Raw genomic sequence first — 20374 nt, forward strand, 5'->3', positions numbered from 1 at the left:
TCATTCTTCCTAATGCTTAGGTTTTGCAAATGAAACAAGCTTTGCAGAGGTACAGCCGCATATTAAGTGCAGATGATCATTATACCAGCTGGCAACAGGTTGTATTCTCCTTTGTGAACTGTTGTTACATGTCTAATGCACAAACAATTCCTGTTTTATCATTTTATTCAAAAGTTTATAATTGCTGTATATATATGGGCTTAAGTGAAACTGCCAGTAAATGATATATCAGTAATATACTAATTTCTAGTAATGTATTTCTCATTCAAATCAATTTCCATTTTTCTTATGGTAACTCGTATCCCCCTAAAATATTCTTTGTATTTCAGGTTGAGGCAGATTGCAAGGAAGATCCAGAGGGTCTGGCACTTAGATTAGCTGGAAAAGGAGCTGTTTCTGCTGCATTAGAAGTGGCTGAAAGTGCAGGATTGTCAATTGATTTACGAAGAGAGTTGCAGGGTCGGCAGCTTGTGAAGCTTCTAACCGCTGACCCTCTCAATGGTGGAGGACCTGCTGAAGCCTCACGTTTTCTTTCATCTTTAAGGGACACGGAAGATGCTTTGCCTGTTGCCATGGGTGCAATGCAGCTGTTGCCCAATTTGCGGTCAAAGCAACTTCTTGTAATCATGCAATTATCTAATATATCATTTCCTTGTTTAATGATATATATTTCTTTGAAATGTACTATATCCTCATCTTAGTGACCGTGTATATGTGCAATATTTTGAAGGTTCACTTCTTCCTGAAGCGGAGAGAAGGGAATTTGTCTGATGTTGAGGTTTCCCGGCTCAATTCATGGGCTTTAGGGCTTCGTGTGCTGGCAGTCTTGCCAGTGCCATGGCAGCAAAGGTGCTCTTCCCTACATGAACATCCTCATCTGATTTTGGAAGTGCTGCTCATGAGGAAACAATTGCAGTCAGCCGCACTGGTATTGTGATTTTACGTTTGGTTAGAAGCTTTCATTAGCATGCATTATTTTTAATATTCTCATCTATTTAGATGTATTGATTGTGAAGCATTACTGATTGGGGATACCTTGTCTCATGCTTGTTTTTGTCTATCGGTTTTATTCAACATCATGCTGTATCGTTTTCTTTAATCTTTGAAATTACGCATTACTCATATTCAATTTGATTTTACCTTGGTTTCTGCAGATATTGAAGGAATTTCCCTCTCTACGAGAAAACAACGTAATTAGTACTTACGCAGTTAAGGCTATTTCTGTCAGTATCAGCTCACCTCCTAGGGAACATCGCGTATCTGTTTCAGGATCCAGACCAAAGCAGAAGACAAGATCAGGTGCCCAGCCAAGGCCGTCTTTTACGAGCAGTCTAAGTAACTTTCAGAAAGAAGCTCGAAGAGCTTTTTCATGGGCTCCAAAAATTGCTGTGGATAAAAGTGCTCCGAAGGATGTTTACAGGAAAAGAAAAAGTTCTGGATTGTCTCCTTCTGATAGAGTTGCTTGGGAAGCGATGACTGGAATTCAAGAGGATCGTATTTCATCTTTTTCTACAGATGGGCAAGAACGCCTTCCTTCAGTTTCAATTGCCGAGGAGTGGATGCTTACAGGTGACCCACTAAAAGATGAAAGCATCCGTTTATCTCACAGATATGAAAGTTCCCCTGACATTACACTGTTCAAGGTATTGTATTAGAAGTGGTTGATCTTCGTATTTAATTTTATGTTGAAAGCCTACAGTTGTGGTTGGGCCTCATTCTAGAATTGTATTTTGTTGCTTTTTGGCATCAGAGTAATGTTGCATGTGTAAGTCGAAATAAGACGTAGTAGGGGAGACAAACACTACTGTAGATGTAAATATTTGAGATCATATCATACCACAAGTCACTAGATTTAGGTATCTTGGGTCAATCATATAAGACGATGGGAAAATTGATGGATATATAAACCATGGGAATCAAGTGAGCTAGATGAAATGACGAAATGCTTTAGGTGTCGTATGTGATAAAAAAGGTACCACTCAAGCTTAAAAGGAAGTATTATCGTACATCTATAAGATTCATAATGTTATATGAGACTGAGTGTTGGGTGGTGAAATTTCAAGAAGAGAATAAACTACATGTAACAAATATGAGAATGTTGCATTGGATGAGTGGATACACTAGACACGATAGGATTAGAAATTGACGCATTAGGGAGAAAGTTGGAGTAGCTCCTATTATAGAAAAGGTGGTAGAATCACGACTTAGATGGTTTGGACATGTGTTAAAGAGACTAATAGAATCCCCAATAGGATAGTAGATCAAATGGAGGCTAGTACAATTTCTAGATAAAGAGGAAGGCCAAGGCAAACCATAGGTGAAACAATTAGAAAATACTTAGAGATCAATGTTTTGTCAATGCACATGTTTACGTTAGAGTATTATAGCATCATTTGATCCATGTAGCCAATCCTACCTAGTGAGATTAAGGCTTGGTTGTTAGATTGAATAAGTTGTTAAGCTTGAGCTCAATTTATATTAACAGTTGAGCTTGAGCTCACTGCTGTAAACAGCTGTCAAGTAATGAACTAGGCTTAGCTCAACCGAAGCTACAGTAGACTTAGTAAAAACAGATATACAATACAAAGCTCAGTCTAATACATGGGAGCTGATAACTGGAGCCATTGTAGTTGCTTTGCAGCTTCGTCCTGCGCTATTTTTATTAATCTCATTTTATCTCTTCTGAATTATTGCGTTTTCCCTTTGTAGGCAGTGCTCGCCCTGTGTTCTGATGAGTCTGTCTCTGCCAAAAATGCCCTTGACTTGTGCATTAGTCAAATGAAGAACGTGTTGAGTTCTCAGCAGTTGCCTGAGAATGCATCTATGGAAACAATTGGGAGAGCATATCACGCCACAGAAACATTTGTTCAGGTATTTAATGGAAACAGAGTAATTTATTGATTATATTTTTTTGTCCAGGGTTGGTAATGATGGGTCTTGAGCAATATGTTTATTTGCTTTACTGGCACTAGTTAGATAGCAGCGTCACTTTTGATTTCCATCATTAGCATTTTGCTCACAATAAAAACTGCAATTAGTCTAATATTGGATTCACAGGGCCTACTTTATGCCAAATCCCTGCTAAGAAAGCTCACTGGTGGCAATGAATTGTCAAGTAATTCTGAAAGAAATAGAGATGCTGATGACACATCATCTGATGCTGGTAGCTCTAGTATTGGTAGTCAATCCACAGATGAGCTATCTGAAATCTTGTCACAAGCAGATGTGTGGCTGGGACGTGCAGAGCTGCTCCAGAGCCTTTTGGGATCAGGAATTGCTGCTTCTCTTGATGACATTGCTGATGGAGAGTCAGCTGCCCATCTTCGTGACAGGTTGGTTGTGGAAGAACGATACAGCATGGCTGTGTATACCTGCAGAAAGTGTAAGGTAGACAACTTATCTGTCAGTGTCTTAGTTACTAGAGCTGCTATGTTTCACTTAGTGGTATTTAAAAAGAAATATTGCCCTTCTTTAGATTGATGTCTTCCCAGTGTGGAATGCATGGGGACATGCACTAATTCGGATGGAGCACTATGGACAAGCTCGCGTGAAGTTTAAGTATGTGAAGTTTTTTTCCTTTTTTTGTAATGCTTTAGCTCAATCATTTTTAACGCTTGTGAGCATATTCCTCGGTTGGATTCAAAGACAATTAACATATATTTATTTCATCCAGGCAAGCTCTTCAGTTGCACAAGGGTGATCCTGGACCTGTAATTTTAGAGATTATAAATACAATTGAAGGTGGCCCACCAGTTGATGTTTCAGCTGTTCGTTCTATGTAAGATGTTATGCATTAAGATTATAATCTGCTAATGTTGTTATCTTTATAAGCTGGATTGTCTCAATAGTCAAGAATGTCTCTAGTATATGTGTTGAATATTTGCATTTTTCTTCCTACTGTACATGGACCCTGACCAATTGATTTCTTTACAAAACTAAAACCAAAAGACCCCTACTTTATAGCGACAAGAACAAATTTAAACCTTTTTTATTTATAATTTTGGTTTAATTTTTTAATCTGATAATTAGATAATCAAATTTCTATGTTGAGATTTGTTGTCATGGGACACAGGATGATTGGGTAACCGATTTTGCTGCTATTGTTTTTGTACCTAATTAAGGTGCAAGGGTAGATATTTAGCAAAAGGTTATCTGATGTCTAATCCATGCTTCCTTGTACTCAAAACCTAGATATCTGATGGTTTGATTTCCAAGTGGTGAAGATCTAGTTTTCGTAAAGTTTTTGCTATTTTTTTTCTGGAATTGTGGGTAAACGAAGGATACAGAGGGAGGGGGGACATAGCTACAGATCGTGGTCATTGAACACACTAATTATGTTTCTACTTCAGGTATGAACATTTGGCTAAAAGTGCGCCCACAATCTTGGATGATTCTCTTTCTGCTGATTCATATCTGAACATCTTATACATGCCGTCAACATTCCCTCGTTCAGAGAGATCAAGACGGTCTCAATTATCTGCAAACAATAATTCTATATCTAGTCGAGATTTTGAAGATGGTCCTCGGAGTAACCTAGATAATGTTAGATACAGTGAATGTGTTAATTACTTACAAGAGGTGAACATCTTATCTGCAAATAATTGACTCATGAATGCCTTTCACGATTTAACACTTGACTTAATCTTTATTACATTTAATTGCTATAGCTAAGTTTGAAGAATGCATATCTTACATTTATGTGCTTTTACGCAAGCCTATGTACATTTATGGGCTTTTACGAAAGTCTTGAACAAAAATAAAAAATTTTGACTCCATTTTTGGTTCTTATATTTGAATTATATTTCCTATCCTTTGCAATTTTCTTGTAACTTACTGATTTCCTAATTTTTGTATAATACTTTGCAGTACACACGTCAGCATTTGCTTGGTTTTATGTTTAGGCATGGTCACTACCATGATGCCTGCTTCTTGTTCTTTCCTCCTGATGGTGTGCCCCCACCACCACAGCCATCAATCCTGAGCGGAGTGTCTTCTTCATCTCCGCAAAGACTAGATTCTTTAGCGACTGATTATGGGACAATTGACGACCTTTGTGAATTGTGCATTGGCTATGCTGCTATGCCTATTTTGGAGGAAGTCATTTCTACGAGAATAGCATCAGCTGACTCACAAGATGCAGTTGCGAGTCAGTATACAGCTACAGCCCTGGCCCGTATTTGCCTCTATTGTGAAACTCACAAGCATTTCAATTATTTATACAGGTTTCAGGTAACTTTTTTCACTTAATGAGTTCATAAAATCGAAAGCAACTTTAGATATTTGCTATATGTGGGAGTAACCTTTTTCCATCTATGGAGATTTTTACTATACCCAGGAGTAACCTGGTGCCCATTTTTTGGGAACACAAATAACATTCTAGAGTTCTATACTGGGTGTCTTTACGGTTTCTTTATATATATATATATATATATATATATATGCAGAGTTGTGCATTGCCTGTGCACTGTTTATTTTGAGCTACTGTAGTCATTTTAGCAGTCCTTGTCACTGCTCCTTAAATTCTTCTCCATCTATTAATTTGGTCTTCTGTTATTCTTGCTAGGTAATCACCACTACATGTCATAATAATGTCAAAAGTTTATTCTAAATGCAGATTGTGTGCTTTCTATTTCCTGCATGGAACTAAAATTTTCATAACCATAATTGATGAAATATGATGTTACAACAACAACAACAACTAAGGCTTAGTCCTACATGGTGGGGTTAGCTACATGGATCGAATGACATCATAATGATATATCATAAATCATGTCCATTGACAAAGCATTGATCTCTAATGATGTGTTATTTGTTTTTAACTTTCTTGTGGGAAATGCTTTTCATTTTCTAATGATCTACGATATTCAGGTAATTAAAAAGGACCATGTTGCAGCTGGACTCTGTTGTATTCAGTTGTTTTTGAATTCTTCTTCACAAGAGGAAGCCATCAGACATTTGGAACACGCTAAGGTATGTCCATAATTTTCTAGAAAAGAAAGCTAGGTGGTGACTTTTGAGCACAGAGAAGATATCAATATGATTTTATTTATTATTGTTATTCTTATTGAAGATATTGCTTATAATTGGCTTGCTTTTCTACCACAAATTTTATTTCTAAATTGCATTATTCTAACTCTTAGAATATTAAACCCCATGTCGATTTTTCTTCTTTCGTTTCTATTTGATCAACTTGTTACAACTTACAACAGAATTTTAATAAATGCAGAAGTGATCTAGTTAATATGGGCTCAAGTAATTAAGATTGAGTAGGGTAAAGTTTTGAAACATACTGTGGATTTTTTATTGAGGTTTAATTGAAATAGCCTTAGGCAGAATCTTCGGATGTTTGTGTTGTGTAGTGTGCATCTGTATAAAGACTTCAAGATACAGAAAATCATTAAAAGACTCAGATTTCTTTTGTATCTCAATTCTCATAAGCTTGTTTTTCTCACTCTACCTTTTTGTTAATAATTCTGTTTCTTTTTCTTGTTGATATAGATGCATTTTGATGAAGGGTTATCTGCAAGGTACAAAGGTGGTGAATCTACTAAACTTGTCACAAAAGGTCTTAGAGGAAAAAGTGCCTCTGAGAAGCTTACTGAAGAAGGTCTAGTCAAATTTTCTGCCCGGGTATCGATTCAGGTAATTGGATATGCCCAAAGTCAATACTGAGGTCTCAGTGGTTTAGTAATTAATTTCTTAGAGCAAGCTTGGCTATGCAAACTAGGAACATAAAATTAATGACGTTAGAGGCTTCTCATGACTATATGCACTTATTGTGCTTTTGAAAGAACATACATATATTTTTAAATGTTGAGTTGCAGACAAGTTTGTTGGAGTATTTTAATCAGACATGAAATATCTGTTTATGTTGAGTTGAAGGGTTTTAGATAGGGAAGGAGGAAGAAAGAGAATAGAGATTCAAAATAATATGACATTTAGATATTAATCTTTCTATGGTAATGGTTAAGGTGATTACAAAACACAACCCTCATAGTCCTATTTATGTTAATAATAGTATCCTAATTAAATAGGCAAGCAAATCATGAAAATATAAATAAGAAATAAATCCTGTTATTTGAAATTTCTAAGATACTCTAAAATATTCTAAGATGTGATTGAATTATTATTGAGATATTTTCTCGGATATTCTAAAATTTATTATAGATTTTCCTTGGAATGGGCACTTTGTTTTTGACTGCTTGAATAAGTCTCTTCAAATTTTGTGCTGTTTAATTGATTTGTATATGAATTGCTTTTGAAATCCCTTATTTCTCAAGATTTGTGAAATTATTATATTTTGTAGGTTGAAGTTGTTAAATCCTTTAACGATTCAGAAGGACCGCAATGGAAACATTCACTTTTTGGGAATCCAAATGAACCGGAAACTTTTAGGTTTGTTTATTTTTCCTGCTTAATTATGAGTAGCATTGACCATCCATTTCTTTCCCATGTAGTCAGTTTGTTGTTCCCTTCAAATTCAGGGTCAATGTTTTTGATGTATTTTGTACAATATTTTTAAATAAAGCTCAAACTGAACCCCTTTTTTAAGGAGACACCAAACCACCCTTGATGTACCAAAAATTATTTAGATGGAGGCTTCCATTGTTGGTATTTATTGACGTTACTTTTATATACACTTTTTTAGTCATCTGATAATTTTGAGTTCGATTATCATTATAATCCACTTAATAACTGCTCTAAGGTTATCGCATCCAATCAAATGTTTTCTGTTCTGGATATTTGGTGGCTTTATATGCTCTGCTAATTTCTTTCAAATGCTCATGATGTTTTATAAAATTCCAGACGAAGGTGTCAAATTGCAGAGGTTCTTGTTGAGAAGAATTTTGATTTGGCATTCCAACTGATCTATGAATTCAACCTTCCTGGTAATATTGATAATTTTCTCTTACGATCTGCTATACCTGTATAGTTTATTTAGCTTCACAAGTGTTGTCAGCATATTTAACCAAGTTTTTAATTGTATCATGCAGCTGTTGATATATATGCTGGTGTTGCTTCATCTCTTGCTGAGAGAAAGAGAGGCGGCCAATTGACAGAGTTCTTTAGAAACATCAAGGGTACAATAGATGACGATGATTGGGACCAGGTAATCTAGTTACATCTTATTTTTCTCATGTATTTGAAAGGGGCTTGTTTTTATTTCAGTCAAATGTTTTAGCATGGTTCAAAAATTAAATCTCTGTTGGAATGTATTTGGTTGGTATAAGCTTTTATTAAATGGCTGCAAAACTGCGATGGTTGTAAACTCCAATTTTATAAGGACATGAAGTGCTCTAACCATCAATTTTGTTTATTTCATTTAATTATTGTTTTGGATAAAACTTGACTCTATAAACTAGCATCAAACTGAGGCTGCAGCATGTATGGACATGGGATTTAAGTCTCAACAGTCAACACATTAGAGAATTAAAATGTGCCTTTTTCTGATAACTCCTGTTTAAGATGTATTGCAAGTGGTTTTTGGTCCAGTTATGGGATAAGATTGTCTTTATATTGGGAACAACTTAGCAAGTGAAGTTATCTTTAAGAAATTTGAAGAAGCTTGAATGTTTTGAATGGTGTAGGTCTTGGGTGCTGCGATAAACGTATATGCCAATAAGCATAAAGAACGCCCTGACCGACTAATCGACATGTTAACTAGCAGCCACAGGTGAGGACTTTATCTATATGACTTCATGCAGTTTCAGTTATGCTGTTATTTGGAAAAAAAGTTCTTTTATAATTTTTGTTGTGTATACTGTATAGTATGCATCATTATTACTTAATTCACTATTAAAATTAAAGCATTGCAACACCATCATATATATCTTTTTTATGGTAATTAAGTAACCACGGTAACATATTTATTTTATTTTGAATTGGGCATGCAGGAAAGTTCTTGCATGTGTAGTTTGTGGTCGTTTGAAAAGTGCATTTCAATTTGCTTCACGGAGTGGAAGTGTGGCTGATGTTCAATATGTTGCTCATCAGGTTAATTTTCTGTCACTCTTTGCTTTCAGATTTTGGATTCGTTTTATCATAACTTTCTGAATGGAATTAATTAATCATGTCTATTCAACAAAACTGCTTTGTGAGGTTTACACTTTACACTGATGCATAGGATCGAAAACTCTATATGCTCAGAACCCACTTCTCCAAAACTAAGGAGGTCATATAAATTTATAATGATAATAAATATGGTGTCCAGGCTTTTTGAGCCAATGCTGTATCTGCTAGGAAATTGGGTAGTCGGGGATTCTAGGAAGCGTAATCTGTGTCATCTCAAAACAAGTCCCAATTTTTTGCATACTGCTTGTGTCACACAGATTATTTAACATTGTGCCATTCTCTCGGTTCCTTTTAACTTAGCTTGACAGGATGCTTCACTGTCACTACCACTTTTCATGGCATGCAAACATGATTTGGCTACTAAAATGTTCGATTTCTATTAACTTACGATCAATCTTCTTGCAGGCATTGCATGCAAATGCGCTCCCTGTGCTTGATATGTGTAAGCAGTGGTTGGCTCAGTACATGTAAATTATTCCTGGAGTCGCAGAGTGTGGTTTGTCCAATGTGCATGTTTTGGTCAATTGATGCACTAATGCCTCGAAAGCAGGAATTAGATCATATAACTATTAATTGTAAAAATCAAGGGACATCTTATTTGGTTCCAGTGATTTCACAGTTTCTTGTTTTGTTGAAGCTGTTTCTGTGATCCAAGTTGGTCCAATATGTACGGCATTGCTACCATTGTGAAGGTTGGAAGATCAGTGCCTTAGTGAAAATAAATCATCACATGGCTTTAGCAGAAACTGTTGCATCTTAATCCTGAATCTCGTGCATATATTGGAATTGGGACCATCTGAATTTCAAGGACCACGGTTCCTTGAGCTCTTAAGACCCAATATTGGCAACAGAAAGGTGAAATCTTCTATTTTAACCCTAATCTGGATCTTTACTCCTAACCACCCAAACATAATATGCATGTATCAAAAAAGTTGTTGTACAAATGTTTTTTTCCTTCTATTGTTAATATGATTTTATAATTGTTGGCTTCGGTGTTATTTGCTTGATTATTTGATTCAATTATAAATGTCCATTTGTTGTATGGTTATTAACTCGTGAAAGTAGTTCGAACAGATGAAGAATCACCAGTGAAATAGAATTGTGGATTTTGCATTTTAACGTAGAGATTGTACAAGTGTATTTCTTCTAACAATTTTTTTCCACATACATGATAGAAATTGAATCTATCTTATAGTGTTTATCAACTCAACCATATACCTCAGAATACTAATATGTTATACTTGGAAATCTTAAAATGTGACTTAACATATTTTGGTAGAAGATTAGAGACTAAAATGCTCAAAAAAGATAGAACGTAAAAGGTTTCCTAAAGGTTTGTTTGACAGTTGGATTTTGAAGGGAAATGAATAGAAATAGAAAGCTTAAGTGTCCCAATAGTGTAGAAAGCATATTGAATGTGCTCGTAAGGCTAGAGAAAGTTGCGGGGCAATTTATTCACTTTTGCATTTGTCGGTTCTAAAATTTCATGACAAAATTTAACTAGGTTCCTATACTTTTTATAAAATTCAAATACGTATCCTTGCTATTAATCCAATTTTAACATAGACATGTGGTGGACAAATCATTCAGTATATATGTGACTATTTAAATTTCAATAGAGCTATGTTTTGTGGTAAATGACTATTATGCCCTTGACTGAATATTTGAACATTGGAACCTCCCCCAAGTCAAACCTTCTGGGAGCTCATTTTAAGGTTGTGTTAAAAATTAAACACAGTTCACAATAAATCCGCTTTTCTATTTGTCCTTTTTGTGTTTTTTTAAAAGGCTCCATCCTCATCCTTCATTACTATCATCAATGTGTTCTTTGGCACATACACATGCATATGCATATGTTTTTATTGTGACAGATTTTTATACATTCAATGCATAAAATATAAGTAATACATATCAAACATAACTAATATATATAACTTTACATTAGCATTACATAAATATTACGCTTTTCTATTAATCATATTTATATTAGGTAATAGCTATGCTTATCATTGATTGACTCGAGGGTCGTTAGATATTAAGATATTCTATATTTTGAAAATATAATAAATATGGCCTATGCAAATGTACAAAATAAATAATATCATTCAAGTATTCAGCTAATAGAATTGAATCATTGATACTAATGCATTTATACATAATTTGAGCAATTAGTCATTCGGTGCACGTATTTCATGATAAACTTGATATGTATCTGAACCAATATATTTTGTGTATGTTGTTTCCACCTTCTACCACGTATAAGCCATATTTGACCATGTGTCAGGTTATAAATTATGTCTTCTACTTTCGGTTCAATATTTAATTAAATTGATATTTTAATATAAAAAACAATCTATATGATTAAGAATAAAATCTAATAAACAATAGCTTATGCTTTCATGTTCACGTGTATTCTTTACTAAACTGACGGCAGTGTTCATGAAACTATACAAAATGCCTTAAAATATTACTGCGTTTCATAATCCCCTTACAAGAATTTTTTGGTATTTGGGAACATAGGAAGCATCACATTGAGACTTTAAATTAAATGATGCCACCAAAAGAATAATAATTAAATTCATTAGAGAAGATGACGATGATGATGGCAAAAAATCACTTTCTCTTGATTTTTAATTGATGATATAGAGTATTATTTATATTGTGTCCTTTTGAAATGTGTCTGGTAAATGTGGAACAAGTTTATGTTTGTTTAATTAACATCGATAGAATATATTTTATGGTAGCTAGTCAGTATAGAAACTGCATCAACAAGCAACAATTCATTAATTATTTCCTTCAATTATAATGTTCAACAAGGATTAGTTTGAATCTAATGAAAATAATGTTGTGATTATTGTATAAGGGGTGGTAAAGAATCTCTTTATGTGATTTATTAATTAGAGTCACTTTGAACAACCAACATAAACAACACTTTGTATATGTAAGAATCTCTAAAAACAAATTTAAATCATTCAATGGATGTTGACAAAGTATGTTATTATTTATTTGATTCTATTATTTATGATAAAGTATACATATCTAATAATGATTAAACTATTTTACAAGTAATCTTACTTGTTTAAAAACAAGATAGGACAAAACTTGTACATTAACTTATAGAATTGGTTTTTCTATAAAGATGTGTAGAATAACACCAACGTATAATTATATGTTCAACCACTTTATATATATCTGTGTGTATTCTTAAGATGAGTATTTATCCTTCTCTATATATACCCACTAGATTCTCACTAAATACCCTTTGATTAATTAGCAAAGTAATTATTTTTTTAAATGCTTATATTTAAATGCATGGATCATGGATTTCAAAGGTTGAAAACATATGAGGAAATAAGAAAATGGAAATGCCAAGAGAGACCCAAATAATTAATAAATAAATGAAGTTGGGTTTCTTAGAGGATGAGCTTCATCATTGTTATTTTTGGGGACTCCATAACCTACTCTATAATTATGTTTTACTCTTTATTTTCAAAAAGTTTCAACTTAAGAGTAGAACCTATTTTTAAATTTTCAAGTGAAGTAGAAAGGGACCCGCTACCTTATTTTTTATGGCTATTGGCTATGTTATTGTCAATCTTGGCCAAATCAAATTACTTTAGATAAAACGTGTGAACTACAACATCTTATATTTGGATATAAGTATATTTATGTTTTTTAATGTTATAATTTGTACTTAATTTTTAATTAAAATTAAATTTTTAATGTGTTCTTAACGTTTTATTGGTTGTCTTTACATGCATACATCTTCACACATTTATTTTTCGTTTTTATATTGTGAATAATTGACAAAAACAACAAAATTGAAGAAAGGGTAGTGTTATACCATATATATGTAATTTTCTAAGAATTGAAAAAGTTTATATGAGTAAGGTAAAGTAATTGACTAGTACTAGAACTACAAAATGAGAAGTGAGAACTGAAAAAGGGAAAAAGGAAACTAAACAAAATAACTCTCTAGTCTAAACCAACAGCCACTCATATTATAACACGTGCTTTTAGGAACCCGTCAATATAATAAAAGTAACATGTGTTACAAAGTTATACTTTATTTATTAATCATTGTTTTAAAAAAATATTTACATATAATGTAAATATTTATACATAATCAATATATTATTCAATATTTAATACTTATATTTTTAAAAATCAATAATAATTAAAAACAAATAATAGATATAGACTAATAATAATATGTAAATTTCTTATCCTATCACTTCATAAATCTTTTTCCGTACAAACTTTCAAACACGTAGAAAAAAGAAATGAGTAATGTTATATTCTCCTACTAATTCTTCTACCTACAAGAATATAATACATGTTATTTGGAAACCAATCATCAACAAATAAGATATTACTTTTTGATATGTGTCCTTTTATTATGGGTAGAATGATTAAGAAGACAATTTAGTAGGAGAATATATCATTTTATTAAGAGAATATATATGATTGTAAGAGAATCTTGCAATAAGAACCGTTGATGATGATATGAAGATTACAAATGGACGGTCTCTTTTGAGTGTCTTTATCATTAGTCACAGAAAACGACAATAACTGAGCCTACCACCTTAAAGACAACATACCGACCCAAAAAAACATAATATACGCTCTAACAACCTTTATTTTTCTTTTTATTTAGAAAAATGTCTCAAAAAGTTTCAAAAGATAACCTTATATTAGAAATTAATTCTTTTTTATAACATTAAGAAATAATGAATTTAGCTTCTCAATATATATTTATCTTAATTTAACATTTTATCATCAACATTAGTTGATTATAACCTTGATTATTATTAAAAGGATATTAGTTATGTTAACATGTTATATTTTTACCTTTTTTAGCATCTAATTAAAATAACATTTAATTTATAACTTACTCAACAAATGTTTTTCTCCAATTTTTATGAACTTCCCTATGGACATTTATCAAATTATAATGTATAAATATAGCAGTGGTATCTACATTATTTTATTTTTGTAATGTATTCTATATGTATTAGTTTTCCAATTTAGAGGTTGGATACACAAAATAAACATGATAATATTAAAAGTAAAATTGGAAAAATATAAGATTGACAAAACTCAATTTAGCTCCATTCAGAAAAGATATTTATAATATTAAAGACAATATTTTAAAATTAAATTAAATACTATATATAAACTAATAATAACAAAGTTTTGCATTTTAATTAATTTATACGTTATTTTTTTCATTTATTTTTTATTTGCTTAGTGAAATTATTTTTCAACAAAAAAACATTGGAAAACATTTTGTTAGGCATAAAAAATGTCCATATTAAAGGTTCCATTTGGTAGGTTAGAGAAATAAAAATAGTGTATTGCAGTGAGTGGAGTGGTGGACCCAGACAAGTGAAGAGGACCATGGGCCATTGTCAGTTTTAATATAGCAACATTTTAAAGATTCATACACAATCAATACACAATTAATTACTTATTTGTATTATTTTTTAAAACTCGATAATAACTAAATATGAATGGTGAATAATATATTAAAGGTCTATAAAACTCTTACAAGATAAGTACATAAATCATTTTTTCTTTAATATAATCATCATGCAACTCTATTTTGTCGTTTTGTGATCACTGTGAAAAGCCATTGACACTATTCACCTAAACAATAAAGACTAAACTAACATAGTTTAGGAAAAAGGGTTCTATATTCTTAATCATTCTTATCACTTTCTCCTTTTTTCTGACATAAATTACTGCACTTTCTTCAACTTTAACTTTATTTCCTAATTAATCAGTTCAAAGCAACACGTGTTAATCTAAACAAAAAATAATACAAATTTAAGTATGTAATTTTTGAGTTTGGCATAAAATTTAGATAAATATTTATTTAAAAGATTTATATCTTAGTGTCTCACAATTATTCTAAATGTTAATATAATTTAAATTTAAATATAAAACAGTTATTGAAAAGTATAATACTCAAGTGTCACAATTACTTTAGACATAATCAATTTTTTCTAGCTATATATATTTTTCATTCAGAAATGTCTATTTTAGTCAAAAGCAATATAGATAATAGATTCCCATTTTTTATTTTGTCCTTCTTAACTTTTTTTAAAAACAAAATATTTAATCTTATGTTGTCTATTTTAGTCAAAAGCAATATAGATAATAGCTATTTATTGCCCTTTCTAGCTAACTTTTTTTCAACTACTAATTGTAAAACATATCATTAATTTTATGTAGATCCTTTTTTTTATTTCTATTTTAATATAGGATAATTGGATAAATGAATAAATAATGAATATAAAAAACTATGTACGGAAAATTAAACTTATGCATTAACACGAGATCAGACACCTTAAATAAAATTTAAGTAGAAATGGGAATAGTGTAATTTTGGTAGACACCAAATTAATGAGTAATAATTCAGGCACCTTAAATAAATTATGTCACAAATTTTCCGCTGTTCACAAAAATGTGCAAACATAACCAACAATATCCATAGTTTAGTGTTGTAATGTGCAAACATAACCAACATATCATTATATCATTCGATGATTATGTATGATATTTATTAAGATCGAAATAAATTTCAAAAGAGATTAAATATTATTTGAACCAAAAAAATGTAGAAACAGAAATCATAACAATTAGTTAAAGTGAGTCAGATTAATTAAGATGACAATAACTCTTCACCTCATCCATGGATTAATATTATTAACTGAATTAATTATCTCTTCATATCAGATGTTTTTAGTCTATTAATTTTGTTTGTTTAGTTTTAGAAATATTTTTATAAAAAATGATTAAATAAACATATGTCATGATTTTATACACTTATCTCCTTATACTAAGAAATGCTCTATCATCTATTACTAATTCAGTCATCATACTAAGAAAAAAGAATCAAAGCATTGGTACAATGGTTTAATACTTTATTTGATCTCAATAAAAATTAAAATTTTAAAATTCAATTACAGGAAGCGACACTTGTTGATGGAAAACAAAGACAAGAACTGAGGAACTTAGTTGGTAAAAATGGTAAAAGTACAAAACCAAAACAATTCTGTGGGCAGATAGAGAGTGGTATAGTAAGAATAGTAGTTTTTGTTAGAGAGAGAGAGGAAAGGAAGCTCTGATTTTGAGGCATGCAAGAGAGAGAAAGAGAGAAGTGAAGTACTGCACAAGTTTCATACATTTAGTTCTTCTCTAAAAATCTCATTTTTCTTAACTTTCTATACAACTCAGGGAACAACAAAACCCAGGTAGCTTTTTCTTTCCTCTTACTTCCATATCCCTTATTTTCATCATTCAACTCATTCTATCTACCTTGTGTTTTTCTTTTTCATTTCGGTGTTTTTCAAGTTTTGGGGATTCTGTCAAGTCTCTCTCACTTATCATCAATCATTTTTCTTTGTGGTTGGTAACCCATTATTCAATCACCTTTCATTGGTCTATTGCCACCAAAAAGTTTTTATTTTTCTGACTTTATACATTTGGGGTTTACTTAGTGAAATCAGTGTCTTCCATTTTTAGCTTCTTGATTCATACATTTAAGTTTCAATCTTTTTTCTCAGGTGTAGTAGCTAGTTGTGTAGCATCATTTATTATATTCATTTTATTTATTCAGCATTTGTTTTGTTATTTGATTTATGTGTGAGCTAACAAGGTTTTTATTCAGCAGGTTTTTTGAGAAAATGTTGAAGGAGAAATCACTGCAAAAGGATCATCAGAACATGGATCAGATGAAAAACCCTGATGTTAATTTGGATAATCATTCTTCTCACTCCCATTTTTTGGGGCACAACATGAAAAGCCACTCAATTTTCAATGTCCCTTGTCTTTTTGTGGGTCTAAGTCCTAAGAACTTGTTGGATTCTGATTCAGTTAGGAGCCCAACTTCTCCACTTGATGCTAGAGTTCTTTCATATCTTGGTAATCCTCTTAGAACCCCTAGATCAACATTCATCCCTGAGTGTAAGAACCATAGGAGCTGGGATTGTTGCAAAGTAGGTCTAAGCATTATAGATTCCTTGGAAGATTGTCCTAAATATTCTGGGAACATTTTAAGGTCATCAGAGAGTAAGAACATTGGTCTCAGTCCTCAAATAGTGATCAAAGCCTCAAATTCTCAAGCCTATAATGAATCTTTTGAGTCATCTAAGTCTTTGCCAAAAGATTTTTGTAAGGCTCCTTCTACCCAAAATGGATCTACTTTTCATAAGGGTGAGTCTAGTGTTCTGTTTGAGATTGGAGAGAGTAGCATAGAGCATGAGCTATTTGTGAAAACAAGGTCTTGTTCATTGGACTCTTGCAGTCCATTGAAAATCCTTTCTGGTTTAACTGATTCAGACACTGATAACAATTTTGCTTTGAAAGATAAAGATAACACTACCCAAATGAGCTCTCCTCCTCATTTTACTGGAGGAAGCCAGAACTCGAAATCGAACTCTCTTTGCATATGCTCTTCCAATGATTATATTAAGTCTCTATTAGCTAGTGAGATTGAACTATCTGAGGATTATACATGTGTTATTTCCCATGGCCCCAATCCTAAAACAACTCATATTTTTGGTGATTGCATTTTGGAGACTCGCTCTAATGAATCGAAAAACCATTTCATGAATGAAGAGAAGGAGGACGGAGGAGTAACCATGGTGGATAACATGCTGCATATTCCTCACACTCCTCCAATTCAATATCCCTCTAGTGACTTCTTAAGTTTCTGTCACCATTGCAACAAGAAACTGGTAGAGGGGAAAGATATCTATATTTATAGGTAGGTGAACACTTGAATCTCTTTTTATCTATATATTGTGCCATATTTCAAAATGATTGTCATGATGGTAATCGATAACTCAATAGTTTTTAGATATTTTTGCCTATATATCTTTCAATTATTTTACGGAATTTTATCTGTATTGTTATGCTTCATAGTTCTCTATCTTGACTAACAGTTTTTTATGGATTATATTTGATTCTAAGATTGTAATTGGCTTCCATTGATGTTTTGCAGAGGTGAAAAATCATTTTGCAGCTTAACTTGCCGTGCAATGGAGATCATGATTGACGAGGAACTTGAGAAATCCAACACTCCTTCTGAGAATTCTCCAGAGCCGGAACTTGGTGACCGAATTTTTGAAACAGGCATCATCACAGCTACATAATAAGGCTTATCCGCCATATCCACCTAGCCATCGAGAAGGGTAGACCGCACCTGATCATCTGTTTCACAATGAGCTGTGTTTTCTGTGCATCTATTAGCAGCCATGTACGATGATCATTTTGTACATCATCGCGTTTTATTGCAACCCGTTGGTGTTTCAGCTTTCATGGTTCTAGGTGGATTGTGGTTCTAGTTAAGCTAGTTTTGTTATTATCTACATATAAATATAGTTATATGCTATCAAACTATTGATAATGATAAAGGGTTGAAGCCTATTTTTCTGGCTTCTCCTGTTGATTTTTACTTGTATTATCTTATGTTAAGAACCAGTTTATAAAACTCAAAAAAGTTTTTGACCTTAATGATATATTACTATTATGGTGTGTATATTATAACCCTTTGTCTTTTAGATGAATTTTGGAGTGAAAATTGGAAAATTTAACTGATTGTTGGTACTTTTTTGCCTTGAATTGTGTTCTTTTGCATGAGCCTTAGGCCTTAGCCATTTTGAAGTTTAAAGTTGATGGCAATATAGCTTCATATAGATATAGATGGGTCCTTATGATTCCTATTTTAGTTAAATAAATCTTCTATTCCTAAGTGCAAAGAAATATATTTTTCACTTACATCTGATTTTCCTCACCTGCAACATTTCTGTCCCAGAGCCCAATTTGGCTTGTTCAGAGTTTTGTCCTAAAACCCAAATTCACTTGTTCCCCTGCATTTGTCATTTTAACTGCTGCAGTTCTAAATGCCATAATTCATCATTTTACTCAAATGTAGTTTTGAAAAATAAGTGCTTTTTTGGTTGGGATAAATTAAGTTTATTAAATGATAAAATACAGTCAATGATAAAAAGTGATGCAGTTATGTTACAATAGCAGATAATTGTTAACTACGAACAAATAAATAAAAAGTTAACTACAAATAAATAAATTTGCATAGAGTCAAGTCTGAATAAGTAAACGAGTGTGCTAATAATCATTAACTTTTCCATCACCGTTCTTGACATACTTCTCTACCTTTGATTTTATTTGGAGAAAAAATTCATTTTTTCTCTCACCGAAAGTGTAGTCATTTTTAATTTTAGTCCATAGTAGATGAAGATGGGAGCCACTTCCTTTGGTTTTAGGGTTTATTATAATAACTTTAAGAAGAATGTATATGCATCATTTTTTTGTTATTACATTTACCGCAGAATCCAATTGATCATTAAAAAACTTCAATTCATAGTTGACAATCATTGATTCGTTTGAATGTGTTCTAACTTGTACAATATTGGATTTTAATAAGAAATACACAGATCATATCAGCATTAACACAGATAACTCTGACCGTAACATTGCACTTTCTGCTATTTACTTGCATGTGTAGTAGCTAAAGCTATTCAAGGCTCAACATTTTCAAAATATTTATAGATATAAAGGTGTCAATAAATTACAGATACAGACAGTATTATTGCAAAACAATAAATTCTTTAATTTTCATGTGATTATTAGCTTATGAGCACATTAACCAGACATAGCTTCTCCTTATTTTCAATATCCATATGAATAATTAATATTGCAGATAGCCTCCATTGTATAATGACAATAACAAATCACAGATAAAAGGACAATCAGTAATGGACATCGTTCACGACCTCGTTTCATGTACCTACATACAAATTTGGTCCTAGGCTATTTTGAAGGAGGAATAAATATTAATGAAATCCAGAGGGCTTTTCTTTTCTTTTCATTTCTCTGTAATTAGAATGACTATGCCACAAAAAATAAGAAAACCATAAGGAAAAATATTAATACAAAGAAAATCTTGATCATCAGCCACCTGTTAGAAGATATGCCGTTGAGATACTTCAACAATGCCCCTTGTGCCCCATCTACGTTTGCCAATGTATCATCCATGTTTTCATCAATCCTGCAAATTAACTACCTCTATCAACCCTACCATTCTAATGTCTCAATTGCTCAAATATGACAACAACATACAAGCAAAAGACAACTCACCTTTTATCAACCAAAAAAAAGTGACAAAATTAATGTTTTTGCAATCATACATACATATGTAAGTAAGTCCCAGAGTGTTCTTTTGCATGAGCCTTAGGCCTTAGCCATTTTGAAGTTTAAAGTTGATGGCAATATA

At 32.2% G+C, this 20374-nt stretch overlaps 2 protein-coding genes across 7 annotated transcripts in view; both read left to right on the forward strand.

The window, feature by feature from the left end:
- LOC109326630 (protein DDB_G0276689) overlaps nucleotides 1–10197 on the forward strand; it is a 33225-nt gene extending 23028 nt beyond the window's left edge. For both annotated transcript variants that reach the window (XM_019559343.1, XM_019559344.1), the window contains 18 exons: nucleotides 21–98; nucleotides 330–620; nucleotides 731–928; nucleotides 1155–1643; nucleotides 2710–2871; nucleotides 3058–3387; nucleotides 3476–3558; nucleotides 3674–3778; nucleotides 4350–4578; nucleotides 4867–5229; nucleotides 5869–5970; nucleotides 6499–6642; nucleotides 7307–7395; nucleotides 7807–7889; nucleotides 7995–8110; nucleotides 8589–8674; nucleotides 8895–8994; nucleotides 9478–10197. In XM_019559343.1, the coding sequence (XP_019414888.1) occupies nucleotides 21–98; nucleotides 330–620; nucleotides 731–928; nucleotides 1155–1643; nucleotides 2710–2871; nucleotides 3058–3387; nucleotides 3476–3558; nucleotides 3674–3778; nucleotides 4350–4578; nucleotides 4867–5229; nucleotides 5869–5970; nucleotides 6499–6642; nucleotides 7307–7395; nucleotides 7807–7889; nucleotides 7995–8110; nucleotides 8589–8674; nucleotides 8895–8994; nucleotides 9478–9543 (3114 nt within the window). In that variant the 3' untranslated portion in view covers nucleotides 9544–10197. The remainder of the gene's footprint in view (nucleotides 1–20; nucleotides 99–329; nucleotides 621–730; nucleotides 929–1154; nucleotides 1644–2709; nucleotides 2872–3057; nucleotides 3388–3475; nucleotides 3559–3673; nucleotides 3779–4349; nucleotides 4579–4866; nucleotides 5230–5868; nucleotides 5971–6498; nucleotides 6643–7306; nucleotides 7396–7806; nucleotides 7890–7994; nucleotides 8111–8588; nucleotides 8675–8894; nucleotides 8995–9477) is intronic.
- LOC109327150 lies at nucleotides 16224–18599 on the forward strand. Of its 5 annotated transcripts, none has more exons than XM_019560208.1 (3): nucleotides 16224–16331; nucleotides 16751–17845; nucleotides 18083–18599. In XM_019560208.1, the coding sequence occupies exons 2-3, from the start codon at nucleotides 16764–16766 to the stop codon at nucleotides 18231–18233; spliced, it is 1233 nt and encodes a 410-aa protein (XP_019415753.1). In that variant the 5' UTR covers nucleotides 16224–16331; nucleotides 16751–16763; the 3' UTR covers nucleotides 18234–18599. The 5 variants fall into 5 exon arrangements, with proteins under 5 accessions (XP_019415753.1, XP_019415752.1, XP_019415748.1 ...); XM_019560207.1 differs by lacking the exon at nucleotides 16224–16331 and adding an exon at nucleotides 16412–16643; XM_019560203.1 differs by lacking the exon at nucleotides 16224–16331 and having other exon boundaries at nucleotides 16670–17509; nucleotides 17540–17845.

This window comes from Lupinus angustifolius, chromosome LG14 (genome assembly GCF_001865875.1).
Source record: "Lupinus angustifolius cultivar Tanjil chromosome LG14, LupAngTanjil_v1.0, whole genome shotgun sequence".
Taxonomy (NCBI): Eukaryota; Viridiplantae; Streptophyta; class Magnoliopsida; order Fabales; family Fabaceae; genus Lupinus; species Lupinus angustifolius.